At 42.3% G+C, this 14687-nt stretch overlaps 1 protein-coding gene across 1 annotated transcript in view; it reads right to left on the bottom strand.

Annotated features, from left to right (window-relative positions):
* TTC7A (tetratricopeptide repeat domain 7A) overlaps positions 1 to 14687 on the bottom strand; it is a 257204-nt gene that overhangs the window by 146854 nt on the left and 95663 nt on the right. Inside the window, exon 12 of the mRNA XM_074949389.1 lies at positions 3000 to 3117. Coding sequence (XP_074805490.1) covers positions 3000 to 3117 — 118 coding nt within the window. The remainder of the gene's footprint in view (positions 1 to 2999; positions 3118 to 14687) is intronic.

Here is a 14687-nt window from a genome sequence, read left to right as displayed (position 1 = left end):
GTTCTGGCATCTAAATATTTTTGAAAATCTGGAGCAAAGTCACTTTAGAAAATGGGATATAAGCTCCTTGGGCCTTAGTTCAGGGCAATTTATGCTGCAGCCCAAATTCTTATCATATATCAAATATGAAAGAATGTGGTTTGATTATTGACCTACAGATGAGGAAATTAGGAGTGGTTCACTAATAAGCAACGCCTACAGCTTTCTAATATTAGCTTGTGCCCTGAATATACTAACTGTATACAGTTCTTATGGCTAGCTAGAGAAACATTTTCACCTCCATTCCTGATTTGCGACATTGTATGAGACCCAAGGAAGACGAAGTTGGCACTACAGACAGTGACAAAACTGGAACAGCAAGGGAAAAAAAGATACACTGTTAAAAATGATCCAACCTATCACAACAGATTTTAGCCATAAAAAAACAGCCTAGTGAAGAAACAGATGTGCTGGAGCAATGAAAGATCTGTGTTCCTGAGAATGAAGGAAAAATGAAGGCATCCTCTGCTGAGTACACCACATCCGTCAGCTGCTTCAGTGAGATTTAGTTCAACAACACATAAGCAGATACCTTATGAGAACAAGGGAGCCACATAATACTACACAGATTGTGTGGTGAGCAATCTTGTCTTATTAAGAGGGTAGCTCATATATAAAGGGACTTTTTAAAAGATTTTTCAAAAAAGACCAGAAAATGTTTTAATGATATTCAAAATGATTCTCTCATCCCACTCCTGCAAAGAAACAGTTATGCCAGAAAGTGTCACAAAGCAAAAGGTTTAGTTTTGAATGTTCTATGGCTCTGTCTTAGTGGATACTGCTAACTATTGATAAAGTACGGATTAAAAAGAGAAAGCCTAATCTTAGTCAGAAAATGTCTTACATTCTACCTTCAACTTTCTAACAAAAGTTGTTACGTGGCTTTGAAACAATTTATGAATTAGCACTGAGTGCGCTGTACCAATCAGAAGTCAATTTAAACGGAAAGTTATGGAAGTTAACATATATACACAGATATTTGTGTGATCGTATCTGACATTGTGAATGTGTTTGTACACACGAAAACACACACACTTAATCTTTCACAATATGAAACACAGGGCTTATATTGGGGGTTGATTCTCCTCCTTTCATCCCTTTCAACTTCTACATCATCTCTATGATAAATATTTTATTCTTTATAAAAAACAATTCTCCTTCAGTACAGATTTGGGTTTTGGGGATAAAATGCCAGATATTCATGTATTTGGAAACAAGTATGTTTTAAAGGGATTTAATCCATTTTACTAAAAGAAGATAATCTCAAAGAGGGAAGCACAGTCTCTAGTTTCTCTTAAAGAATTTGACAGGCACCTCCACTAAACAGTTGGCCCTGCCTAGTCTAACACTAAAAGCATGAGGTCTGAAAGGCAAAAACTCCGCTATTTCAAGATGAAATTCAGAGGCTAAATTGGACACAAGTGCAGAGCTGCTGTAGTGAAGGTTAAGTGTTTTTTTAATAAATGAGATTGCTGTAGGTCAGAACATTCCTGAACCCTGTTAACCGCTTGAAAACTCAGAGAAGACCGTTCCAGAAGAGAAAGCATTAAAACTCACACTAAAGCTTCTTAAATACTTTGATCATTACAGTGGAGTCCAACAGACTCCTCTACAACTTCATTTATCAGAAACCCTTTATTAAAGTTTCATTACGGAGGGTAATCACTTTACTATTTATTTATTAACATATTTAAAAAGTCCATCTGAAAATAGACTCTGAGATATTGTATAATTGTAGAGACAATTAAACAAAATCTGGGCACGATGCCTTGAGGAAGTAGGCCATTATGTAGGACTCAAATGTTTTAAAGGACTTTAGCAAATAATAGAAAGTTCAAGTTGTTTTCAGGAGCAACTGCTTTGGGGCAATGAAACAGAGAAGGAACTGTGTTATATATTAACAACCACTTTGGAGAGGCACTTCTCAGAGTAGCTGCCCACTGGATCAGATATGGATGCTTAGAGAATCACAGTGACGTCTACTACTAAAGAGCACAAATATATTTGATCAAGTTGCTCTGCTGTGGGGAAGCGTGCAGCAGTACTACCCTCTGACAGCAGGAAAGAGTAGAACTTTTCGGTGATCTGAACTACTGCCCACAGAGACAATACACAAATGGGCCTGAACCTAAGCAAAAGTGGGTGATGGTGTACTAATGGGCATAGCCAGGTTCATCAGAATGCCTGCTGATTCAGCAACTACTCAAACAGGTTCGTGTTGGAACATTTGTATTGGAGTCCGAGAGTAAATTAAAAGCTGCTCCTAGATGTGAGCCTGATGAAAAACAGAACTAAAAGCCTTTCCTGCACTCCATGCAATGGGTGTTAGAGCACGTCACGCCTCCATGTGCCAAGCTTCCAGAGCCTACTGAGAATTAAAACCTAATGCTTGGTGGTTGCATAACTCTTTTCCTGTTCAAAGCGCTGTACAAACATTACCTAGTTCACTTTCACCGTGCCTCAGAGGGGTAGATAAGTATTATTTTAATGATAGAGAAACAGAGGCACAGAGAGGTTAAATGACTTGCTCAAATCCACAGAGGGAATCAGTGTTAAGCCAGGAGTTGAACTCAGGAGTTCTTGCTTCTCTTTGTGACTTATGAATGTGAAAATAGATGGAAAGTCAGGCTTCATTATATAAATAAATGAACTCTTGAAAAAATTATTACAAATGTTTAATTCAAACATCCCAATACTTGTTGGCCATGGCAAATGAACCTTTTCACCAAATGAGTATGAAATCTGAGCACAGTTTGTTTTTGTACTTCAGCATAAAAATTCCATGTAGCCTATCAAAGCAGATGGTGTTCAGAAAGCAAGTGAATATTCCCCAGTAGTTTAGGAGTCTGATTATTTTCCATGATCAGCCAAAGTTTCAACAATGTCTTTAATACATTGCTTACACTGAAGATTCAAAATAGCTGCTTTATGCATAATATTTGATAAGTCAGATACTTTACCATCAGTAGCTTGAAGACTGTATGTCAGACCCAAGGCAAGATACCCCTTAGCTAGGAACTCTCCAGCATCCTCTCCTAGGTCTATCACCATCTTGGCAAAACATTCCCCTTCCTCCAGCTGTAGGGAAAAGATAGGATGAAAAAAATCAAATTATTTGTGTCATGCCCACTCCAAAAAGATTACACAGTAACAATGACCTTGTGTGCTGTTACAAATGACCAGAGAGCTGTTAGTGTAAGGAGTCTCTGTAATCACAATTCAGCACAATTTTATAAAGATTAATAGTAAGCAGGAGATATAGGGTCAGCTTATCCACAGAGCCCAGCACCCACAAATAGGTCAAATGTTCAGAACAGCTCTGTTCCCAGTAAGGCCATAAATAAGTGGTCAGATTTCAGAAGAGTGGTGCAGTCTGGATCTGCGGGACCACTGATCTCCCTTAACCCTCCAGCCTGCGCTGTCTCTCACAATGCCTTGCTAGTGACAAGCAGCAAACCCCTCCAGGTGCTGTTATAACTCAGCACAACAGCATGTGGAGCCCCATGTCCAGCTAGATTGCACGAATGCTCCCAGAGCCACTCATGAATCACACAGAGAAAGGCACCAGCCAAATACCCCCAGCTCCCAGCACTGTACCTCAGAAATATACTGTTTTGCACTGCTCAAGATGAACACTGCAAATTTATTAATTGGTTCACCACTTCATCAATGAAATATGGATATACACCAACCTTTGCAAACCTGAACAAATTTACCACACACTTCAGGCAAACTCACTGGCAAAGAAACAGTAAAACAAATTTATTGACTACAAAAGATAGATTTTAAGTGATTATAAGTGATAGGCAAAAAGTCAGAGTTACCAAAATAAAATAAAATATAAAATAAAACAAAATACAAGCACACAGTCTAAACTCTCAACCCTGTTAGACTGGGAAAAATCTAGATTAAGCAGTTTTTCAAATCCCACTGGATACTGCAGTCCTTAATATACAGGTTTGTCCCTTAAACCTGGGCCAGTCTCTTCTGTTGGATTCTACAGTCTTCTTCTCTGAGTGTCTTTGTCGCTTGCAGCGTAGGTGGGGGCAGGAGAAAGGCCCAGCATGTGGCCCCTGTGTTCTGCTTTATACCCTTAGTCCATGTGCTTGGAGAACACAAGTCCAGGCATGTCTGGAGGGCAGTGCTGAATCCCCAGGCAAGGTTGAGTAATTCCCCTGGTGTGGCCTTATGCAGGTGGGTCATTGCATTGTAGCTCCCTTGCTGGACAATGGCTGGTGATGTCTGTACAACAGCACTCACCCGGGTGTTGGTTACCTCCCTTGTCATTGTCTCTGTAGAGCTAGTATCTGGGCGCCTCCCAAACCCACAGCATATTTTAGTGAAAATCATATAACACAATTCTTATAATTTCATATGCATTGATGATACATATATTTAGATAGAACAATGTCTTTCAGCAGATCATAACCTTTCCCCCGATACCTCACATAGCATGCTTTATACGCAATATCACAATTATATACAGATGAGGAATATGGGGGTTACAAGACGCTCCTCCAAGGTACAGTATGTCACACTCAGGTCATCTGAAAATCTGTCTGTGTCACTGGGAGCTGAGCTCTTGTGTAATGGGGTGTACAAACCCCCCACCAGGCCCGAAAGGGTTAAAGGATAATACTAGACTCAGGTAGCCCCAGACCTGCAGTGCATGATCCAACTGGAGAGGAAACTTAAAAGGGAGCAACCCAGCTCAGAAGTGGGAGGCTGGAGAGGAAGACAGACCTACCTGATGGCGCCTGACCAAGGGTGCTGAAGAAGCCCCCTCTGTGAGGAATAGGACTGCAAGCTGAGCCTGTTGGGGCTGAAGGTTTAGTTATGTTACATTGGACTTGGATCCATAGAGTGAGACGGATGGCAGGAAGTGACCTGGGAGGGATAATTCATGCTGGACACTGAGTGACTCTCATATGGCCCTAGGTCAAAGCCCGGTGGAGTGGGAAGGCCTGGGCTCCCCTACCAACTGCCCTTGCTGCAGGAGGGACATAAGCCTCATTCCCCCCCATTCCCCTTCTGATAAAAAGAGGGCAAGGACACTTAAAACCTGAGGGGAAGCAAAGGCCACACATAGGTGAGGAGCTGTACTGAAAGGCCTTCCTGCTGGGAGGCAAGATTGGATACTGGGTGCACTACCTACTAGACCCACCTGGCCCTCCGAGAACTCTATCACAACCTGAAATAGTGACTGTGTGTGATTGAAAATTTGGTCTTAAGTCACTATTTCAATTATAACACATACAAGGCATTCTTCAGCTTCACTTTACTGTTGTGTAACTACAGCTGTACCTAACTATTCTAATCGGGTTAATAATACTTACCTCCAGAACTAGATAGAATCATAGAATATCAGGGTTGGAAGGGACCTCAGGAGGTCATCTAGTCCAACCCCCTGCTCAAAGCAGGGCCAATCCCCAACTAAATCATCCCAGCCAGGGCTTTGTCAAGCCTGACCTTAAAAATATCTAAGGAAGGAGATTCCACCACCTCCCTAGGTAACGCATTCCAGTGCTTCACCACCCTCATAGTGAAAAAGTTTTTCCTAATATCCAACCTAAACCTCCCCCACTGCAACTTGAGACCATTACTCCTCATTCTGTCATCTGCTACCACTGAGAACAGTCTAGAGCCATCCTCTTTGGAACCCCCTTTCAGGTAGTTGAAAGCAGCTATGAAATCCCCCCTCATTGTTCTCTTCCGCAGACTAAACAATCCCAGTTCCCTCAGCCTCTCCTCATAAGTCATGTGTTCCAGTCCCCTAATCATTTTTGTTCCCCTCCGCTGGACTCCCAATTTTTCCACATCCTTCTTGTAGTATGGGGCCCAAAACTGGACACAGTACTCCAGATGAGGCCTCACCAATGTCGAATAGAGGGGAACGATCACGTCCCTCAATCTGCTGGCAATGCCCCTACATATACATCCCAAAATGCCATTGGCCTTCTTGGCAACAAGGGCACACTGTTGACTCATATCCAGCTTCTCGTCCACTGTAACCCCTAGGTCCTTTTCTGCAGAACTGCTGCTGAGCCATTCGGTCCCTAGTCTGTAGCGGTGCATGGGATTCTTCAGTCATAAGTGCAGGACTCTGCACTTGTCCTTGTTGAACCTCATCAGATTTCTTTTGGCCCAATCCTCCAATTTGTCTAGGGCCCTCTGTATCCTATCCCTACCCTCCAGCGTATCTACCTCTCCTCCCAGTTTAGTGTCATCTGCAAACTTGCTGAGGGTGCAATCCACACCATCCTCCAGACCATTTATGAAGATATTGAACAAAACCGGCCCTGCAGGTTCATGGAGGTTAAGTCCATAAATGGCTATTAGCCAGGATGGGTAAGGAATGGTGTCCCTAGCCTCTGTTTGTCAGAGGGTAGAGATGAATGGCAGGAGAGAGATCATTGATCATTACCTGTTAGGTTCACTCCCTACCCCCTCACCCCAAGTGGTCTTTACATGTATGTATGTGCCTTTTCAAGATATTATACAATTGACAAAAGGTGGTGTACAGCATAAATTTCCCCACAGACCTTGAGGCAGACCCCGCTCTGCACTCAACCTTGTCCCATAGGGCTGGGCTGGCTCTTCACTCTGGGTGCTGCAACATGGCATTCACATCTGGCCTGGCCACCTGTCCATCATGACAGAGGGGTGGCCAGGCTAAACCTGAATGGCTATGGTGCCAGGCTGAAACACCTGGAATGGGGAGCAGGGCCCAGCCCTGCAGAGCAGGAGCCATTGCTGCTGGGTGAGGGCAGGGTGGGCTTCCTCTACCACCCACCACTAATGACTCAAACCCAGGTGCAAAACCTGACTCCACACTGCTTACTTCCTTTGTAAATAAAGACCTTTGAGATCCAAAGGTGATAAGTGCTACATAAGAGCTATGTATTATTTATTATTAATTATTATAATCTACACTAATTGGTAGGGATGGGAGAGGACTCTCAGTGTAGATGTGAGATATGTGGATTTGCACATGAGTGGAGCAGTGGCACCATTGAGAGTACCTAGACCTGCTTTAGGGTGTTACTGGCTGCCAGCAGAGATGTGAGGAAGTTAGCTAGTGCTCTTGCAATAGCCATTAAGACCAAGGCATCCTGTACTCCTCTGCCCTGTACTCAGCACAGTGGCAGAATCATATTCGTAGAATGCAAACCCCACACTCCTTTTTCAGTGTGGATTTGCCATTTACACTAAGCGCAGCTCAGTGAAGTTCTGCTGCAATATAAATGTGATGCACCTCTCCTTTAAGTACGGGGAAAATGAAAAGGATTCTATTCTGTTCCAACTTCCTTGCTCCTACCCAAGTAAAGATACAAACTTTCCTCTGAAGTGTTTGTATTTGCAAACAACTACTGAGGGAAGTTCCTGTTTTAATCAGAAGGTTTCCCCTCAAAATACAACTCACAGATTGGAAGAATGTCACAGCTATGCTAATTCAGGTCTTGCCTTTTCAATAGGAGATGGCAAAGAGAAGAATTCTCTTGCCTCCTTCCATTTGCTTGATTTTTGTTTATCCCACTCCCCCATACAAACACCCTGCACACAGTTTACCACTCCTGCTGCATGAGGGTTGGACCATGCAGGGTTCCCTGACTGTTCATAATCCCAGGTTAGCCCGGTAGGGTAGCTGAAGAGTATCTCTCTTTGCAAAGAAGAAAAGAAATTAAAGGGCCCACAGATAAATGGGTGCCAATTTGTCCAAAGTTCCAGATTGTTTGGAACCAGAGTTCTGGTTCAGGCCCATCTGTGCTTTGAATCGTGAAACACTTCTTCACTGTCCAAAGTTTGTAACATGAAAAAAGAAAGGCGGGGGAAGGAGAAGAACCTTTGGGACATTACGACTTAGGCCTGGTCTATACAAGAAAGTATATAGTTATACTGGTATAACCATCTCCCATTTGGACACTAGTATTCCAATAGAAAAATGATTTTTTTTTTCAGTTTAGCAACCTAATGATTTAAGCTAATTTAAAAAAAAGGGGGGGGGGGAAATAGTCTTATAACAAGGTAAGTGTCTACCCAGAGGTTATAACAGTGTAACTATACTGGTTTAAATTCATATTTTGGCTTATACAAAAAAACCTCTTCCGATGTAGATACGGCCTTACTGGATAGAGGACACAGACTGACAGATGTTATAGGAGATTAAAGCGCATTTTATCTTGTTTTAATATTTGCCACTGGGCAGGCACCAATCCCATGTTTTCAAACAAGAATGCTGGGCCTCTTGGCTATTTACAAACAGCTGTACCACAAGTCTGCCTGCTCATGAACGTTTGTGGGCGTGTGTTTCCCATATCTGTCAACATCTGCTTTTGCTGTGCAATCTTTTCTGTGAAAACCTCAGGGCAGTTTTACTTCCTCTCTTAAAATGAAAAAATATGGAAAACAAAGCACTCTTGCCCTCCCCCTGGGCTAAGCACACTGTCACACCCCAGATTCTACTGCCCCAAGGCCAGAAGGCTTCAAGTTCAGAACCCAAATTTTGATCCAACATGTTGCACTGCTTCTAGACCACTGGGCCAGCCATGTTTTGTATTTTAAGTGTCCAATCTACAAGTGCTGTGCACCCTCAAAGACTACAGATGTTAATGGGAATTGAGGTCACTCAGCACCTCACAGATTCAGGGTCTAAGATGGCAAATACTTAGGTCCATCTTTCCTATTCTAGCACAGAGACCATTCTGCCATTTTGGAGAAGCTGCGCAGCTGCAAAGCTAACTGGTAGTTCTAACTGGAGACTAATGAAAACGTAAAACACAGGTGCCGGTAAAATCAGAACCTAAAAGACAGCTACTAATCATAAAGGAGTTGGCATTGTTATTGGTTATTTTCCAAAATCACCAGGCAATCCTTCTAAAATACAGTTTCCTTAACTGTCCTTAGAAGGGATCAAGATTGTGGACAGAAAACACTTCTAACTTTCTAATGTTAGAGAAAGAGCTGTGGCTAATCCTTGAAAGCCCCAGAATATGCCTCATTAGCGTACAGAATAGACTGCACATCCTGTCAGCAACAATCAACAGTGTGAGCTCTGGTTAAGAGCCAGATAGCAGACTGTTATTGGAAAGATCCTGCTTTTGGGACCTCGGATTATAAATTTGGGGGTGGGGAGAAAGTTTGAAGGTTTTGTTTGGAATTGAACCATTCCTGAGACAAACATTAAAGGCTTAATTTAAATGCATTTTCTTAGTATTCAGTCTTGTCTGATCTCAGGAGTTTAGTATCTCCTTAATATCCAGAGAAGTCTCTTGCAATGAAACAAAGCCTGCCAGAAATGTACCAGAAGACCAGGAATTTTCATTCTGTTTATGAACAGAAACGATTTCAGTTAATACACCCGGGATTTTTTAAGTTGTTTGATTTTAAGATATTTAGCTGTTATATACTAAATTAAAATATGTTATTACCAGAAGAATTAAGATGTAGCAGTTCATATGAACACAAGGAAATATTTATTGAAAATGCAAATATGAAATAAGGAAACTAAGTTAAAAGCGAAGAAGCAATCTCCATTCCTTGAATAGATCAGTGGTTTTCAACCTTTTTTATTTGTGGACTCCTAAAATATTTCAAATGGCAGTGTGGACCCCTTTGGAAATCTTAGGCATAATTCTAAGTTCTAAGAAAAATCACTGTTCTATGGTAACGACAACCTTTTGCAGACCCCTTAGACATACTTTGCAGATCACAGGTTGAAAACTGCTGGTATAGATCGTTTACTAGCTATAGAGAGCCACAGAGCCACACCAGAGCCAGTCTGTGCCTGCTAGGACTAGATAGAGATGCTCTTTTTCTGTACATTTAGAAGAGCAGGCTTAACACCAAAGGCACTTGGTCTAATCCAAAGCCCACTGAAGTCAATAGGAAGATTCCCATTGACTTCAACAGGGCTTGAATCAGGTCCTAAAAGTTCCTGTTATACTGGAAAGACTGAGGTCCTCCCTCTTTCCAGCAAAAGCACATTCTTAACTTTAAGCACATGAGCAGTCCTACTGCCCGTGTACTTAAGTGTAAGCATATGCTTAAGGGTTTTGCTGGACTGGGCCCTAAGAGAATAGAAGCAGAAAATATCCCAGCACTCATCATGGAAAAAATTAGCCCCCCAAGAAGAAATAATTTGGGTGAATTCTTCTGCCCTCTGGGACCTTATGCAAGACACCTTATCTCACCTACCAGGAGAAATATACCTCACCATAGACAGCCATAATCGTACACATTCACTTTCTCCTTTTTCTCATTCACACCTACCCACTCTCCTTCACTCTCTTCATTTCTTCTTATTAATGTATGAACACTCACGTTAACAACTCATCAAAAATACCCAGGGACAACTGTGCAGTAGGTAAATCCCTTATCAATTGTGTTACAGGCTTTGGTTTTATTTGCTTATGCACATTAAACATCACATCCTTTCAAATTGTAGAGTGGATTTCCCATTTGTCTGCACCTGTTAAGCCATTTGTATTCATTCCTTCCTCAAAAATAAAGACTTTTTAAAAAAGTGAACTTTATACTTTACAAGTAGTAGAAAAGATGAGGGGTCTGTCCCAAAGAGCTTACAAACTAGATTCAGACAGATATGATGCAAGGGACAACATTAAAGTTCAATAGTGTGTGGGGACATCATCTATGGGGAGATCAGTATTGGTGGAGTCTGTGAAATGAACAGGTTTTAAGGAGGTCTATGATAAAGAGGGATGTGTCTTGAAGCACAACGAAGGGGGGAAGGAGTAAAAGGATGAAAGAAGATGAAAAAATGAGAATAGAAGGAATAAAAGAAAGAATTAGGAGATATGACTGGGTGGAATTTAAGGATTAAGGGAGCTCATAAGAGGAGTGGACAGAAGAGATGTGGGAAGACAGAGTCTTGCCAAGCCCTGAAGGTGAGGACAAGAAGCTTGCATTTGATGTAGGAAAGAACCAGGAAAAGAGATGAGGCAGAGAAAGAGCCAGATAAGGGATTCTGTGGGGGAAGACATGAGGAGAAGAGCAAAAAGGAAATTGATCTCAGCAGCAGTAGTCTAAATGAAATGAAGGGCTTGGAGGTGAGATGCAGAAATTTTAGCTTCTGATTTGCGTATGAACGGGTCACTATACATATTTGCTATTCAGGCTGTATGACTGGTCACCGATATCAGCTGGCATTGTTTCCTTTCCCGAACTAGATGACCTGAGTTTTATAAATAGGAGGCACAAAATTCATTTTTTTCCTGCTTGCAAGTTATTCAGGACCATTTGTAAATATTTATTCAGACGAGTATTAATGAAATTTTGGCTTTCCACAGAGATTCCTGTGAATAAACACGTGGTCACCCAAAGGCTGCTTTGAGAATAAAGGGACTTGCAAACTCCAGCAAAGCTAATAGTCTGGTTTTATTCACAAGAACATTCACAAATCCTTTTTTTGCACTGTTCAGCCACTGCCACCCACCCCCTCTTCCCCAATTCTTAGAGAGCCTGAAAACCTGCAAACCTTTCATTCACATCAACATTCACTAGGCCTCAGCTCTCAACACAAATGTTTCCTGACGTGCCTGCATTCCAGGTGGAGAACTCATTCGCTACAGATTTTATAGATATGCCAGCTGTCACTCTGGGCGTGTCTAAACAAACCCTTCCTTTGTGACAAGCCAAGGCGTGAATCTATCCCACACTAGCGTGTTGTGCACTAAGTGTCCATGTGGACCCTGTGGCAGTGCACTAGAAATTCCGGAGTGTACTCTGATCTACCCCACTTTGAAAGGAGAGTAGATCAAAGCACCCTAAGGAAGTTTTAGTGTGCAGAAGCATGGTTCACATGGACACTTAGTGCACGGCACACAAGCGCAGGGAACATCCACGCCCTGGTCTGCCATGAACTATGTGTTCATGTTGATAAGCCTCAGTTAGAAGGATCCAAGAGAGACAACAGTCGCAGCAGGACTAGGCAGCAGATGGGGTTGGGGAGAAATCATGAACCAACCCATTCCCACTAAGTTGCCAAGGATCATGGGACCAAGACTGCAGGGCTTCAGTATAACTGAAAATTAATCTAATGGAGGCATAATTAATTTCAAATAGGGCCCCATTCTCGGGTCACAAACCCTGGGGTGGACCATTTGGATCAACCGTTTGGTTGCAAGCTACAGCCGGTGCCAGCAAGCCTGGAGATATAGAATCTGACCACAGCCCCTTGCATTCTTTTGTGTTTGGAAAATGCATAGCCCACTATGGGCATTACCAAAAATAAACTAATAATAGTGAATCCTAGCTCTAAGAACATGCTATGGGTGGTGAGAGGTTAAATATTTCAGGTGTGGAACCTCAATATGACACCTGGTAAAGAAAAAAAAATCCTTGGGCATCAGCTTACAGGCAACAGCCTGAATGTAATTTAATTTCTTTCCTCCTCCTCTTTTTTTTTATTTTTAGTTCTCTCACAAGCAAGTGGAATCTAAGCCTGAAATCTGTTCTGACACAGCCTCAAAGCTTCCCAGAAATGAGAGACAGACACAGATACACAGAGCCTCTTCTGCGTGCTCCGTGTTGAATAGGGAAAAAAGAGAGCAACAGCAGCAGAATAGGACTCCAGACTGCAGGGGTGGAGCCCAGGAAGCTGAAAAATGACAGGAGGTTAAAAACAAAGATACCCAAAGCTACATTAAAGCACTGCTAATTCTCATGCTGCATTATTTCATTATTTGTCAGCGGGAGTTTGGATGACTGGCTAACTCCTCCTCTAGGCCACAGGGAAGCGCACACAGCTCTCAGAGAAATGTATTACCAAGCTGTGAACTGCCACTGATGATATAATAATCTGGGTTATTCCTCCCCACCCCCCACATCCTCTTTGATGGAAGCTGAACAGTTGTTAGTAGCATAAACCTGAGAGATGTTTTCCCTGAAATAGAGAGTGCCTGTTCCAGCAAACCAGGTTATTTGACCAGAGCTTTTGGTGCGTACTTGAGCCAAGCCCATGGGCACACTGACAAGGATGGGGGAACAGCAGATGCTGTCTCCTGGCATACAGCCACCCATCTGGTTTTTAATTGGCTCAACTTATTTATCAAAAGGTTGAAGCCCCACCACACTGAACCTGCATTCATGAACAGCCGCTGCTGCTCCTGCAAACTGATGGCAGAGAGGAGTAGAATGAGGACAGCTTTACAGATGAAAACAAGGAGAGTGATGTGGGGCAACAGACTAGAGAAGCACCTACCAGGATGGAAAAAGTTGGGGCATTTCAAACAATACCACCATTGCTTTGGTCTTTAATTTTAATTGTAACAAGAATAGGACTGAGTTTTTTTATGATTATTAAATTTCTGTATTGGATTGTAGGCAGGGATACAATTATTCAATCAATTCAAAGAAGAGGGGATGTTGCAGCCCAAAGAGAGAGAAAAGAAATGAAAAGCAAAGCAAACAGTGAACAAAGAGACAAAGAGAAGAAAAGAAAAAGTGAATGAGAGGAGGCCCCTGGGGTGTTCAGTGACTAATGGACAAAGTGGAAGTAGAATACAGGGGGTTGCAGCATACAGAATGGCTCACTCATTACGCATGACAAGAAACTAAGCCCACACGTTTTAAAGTTGGTTGAATCTGTTAAGTATTTTGTGCCACCCTTTCCAATGCTGCCAAATTACATGGCACCCAAGTTCAGCCCTCTACATGGGGCTATTGAGGTCTCACCCCTCTGCAGTACTAGCTGTTCAATCACCAGGGAGGCACATAGAAGCCAGCATTTTTGGTAGTCCCTGACACTGAGAGACTTTGAAATCGCTCCAGTATGAAGAGCTGTGGCATGAGTGGGAACCATCATTTAGAGCAGTGGCAATTCTTTACTCACAGAGTATTCCCACAGCACCTGAAACAGTGTCAGACCCAAAACCTACCAGTGCCAATAGGCATCAGTGTCCTTTAGCTATTTACACATACTGGTCAGAGACCAATAGAGACAGAAGAGTGTTTTCTACTGAGACTCGTCTCTCGACTTCCAGTCTAGTGCCCTAGCCACTAGCCCATGCTACCTGTCACTATTAAGGCTAATCTTAGACTAGACTCCATTTGGCTCCACGATTTTTTAAAGCTCTATAATGACCTCCCAAGAATTCATAAAGAAGCAGACGGCACAGGGAGGTCTCCCCATTGAAGCCAATCCACTAAGGGAGGTTAATAACACGGGACAGTCAGGAGCTGCAAGATGTTCAGAATTTGATGCATGTCTGTAGGCATTAGCTCATCTATATGTATTTGTACAATGGTACCTTGAACATAATTAGGGACACGGAACTACTTCAATTCAAATTTGAAATTATTATTATTGACAGCACCAACTTGTGCTGTGATCCCATAAGATTTCACAAACTCTTCAAAATTAGACAAAATCAGTGTGACATTCTGTACATAGGGGGAGCGTATTGTAACCCTCATATTCTTCATTTTCATATCATCATGATTTCACATATAAAGCATGTCTTGTAAGGTATCAGGGGAAAGCTATGATCTGCTGAAAGTCATTTCTCTATTCATATATGTGCATCATTAATGCATATAAAGTTATGAGAACTGTGTCGTACAGTGGTCACTAAAGCATGCTGCAAGTTGGGAAATCAGCCAAATATTAGCTCCCCAGAGGCAACAGCAAG

Source organism: Natator depressus, chromosome 3 (genome assembly GCF_965152275.1).
Source record: "Natator depressus isolate rNatDep1 chromosome 3, rNatDep2.hap1, whole genome shotgun sequence".
Taxonomy (NCBI): Eukaryota; Metazoa; Chordata; order Testudines; family Cheloniidae; genus Natator; species Natator depressus.
This window is presented reverse-complemented; position numbering and strand designations above follow the sequence as displayed.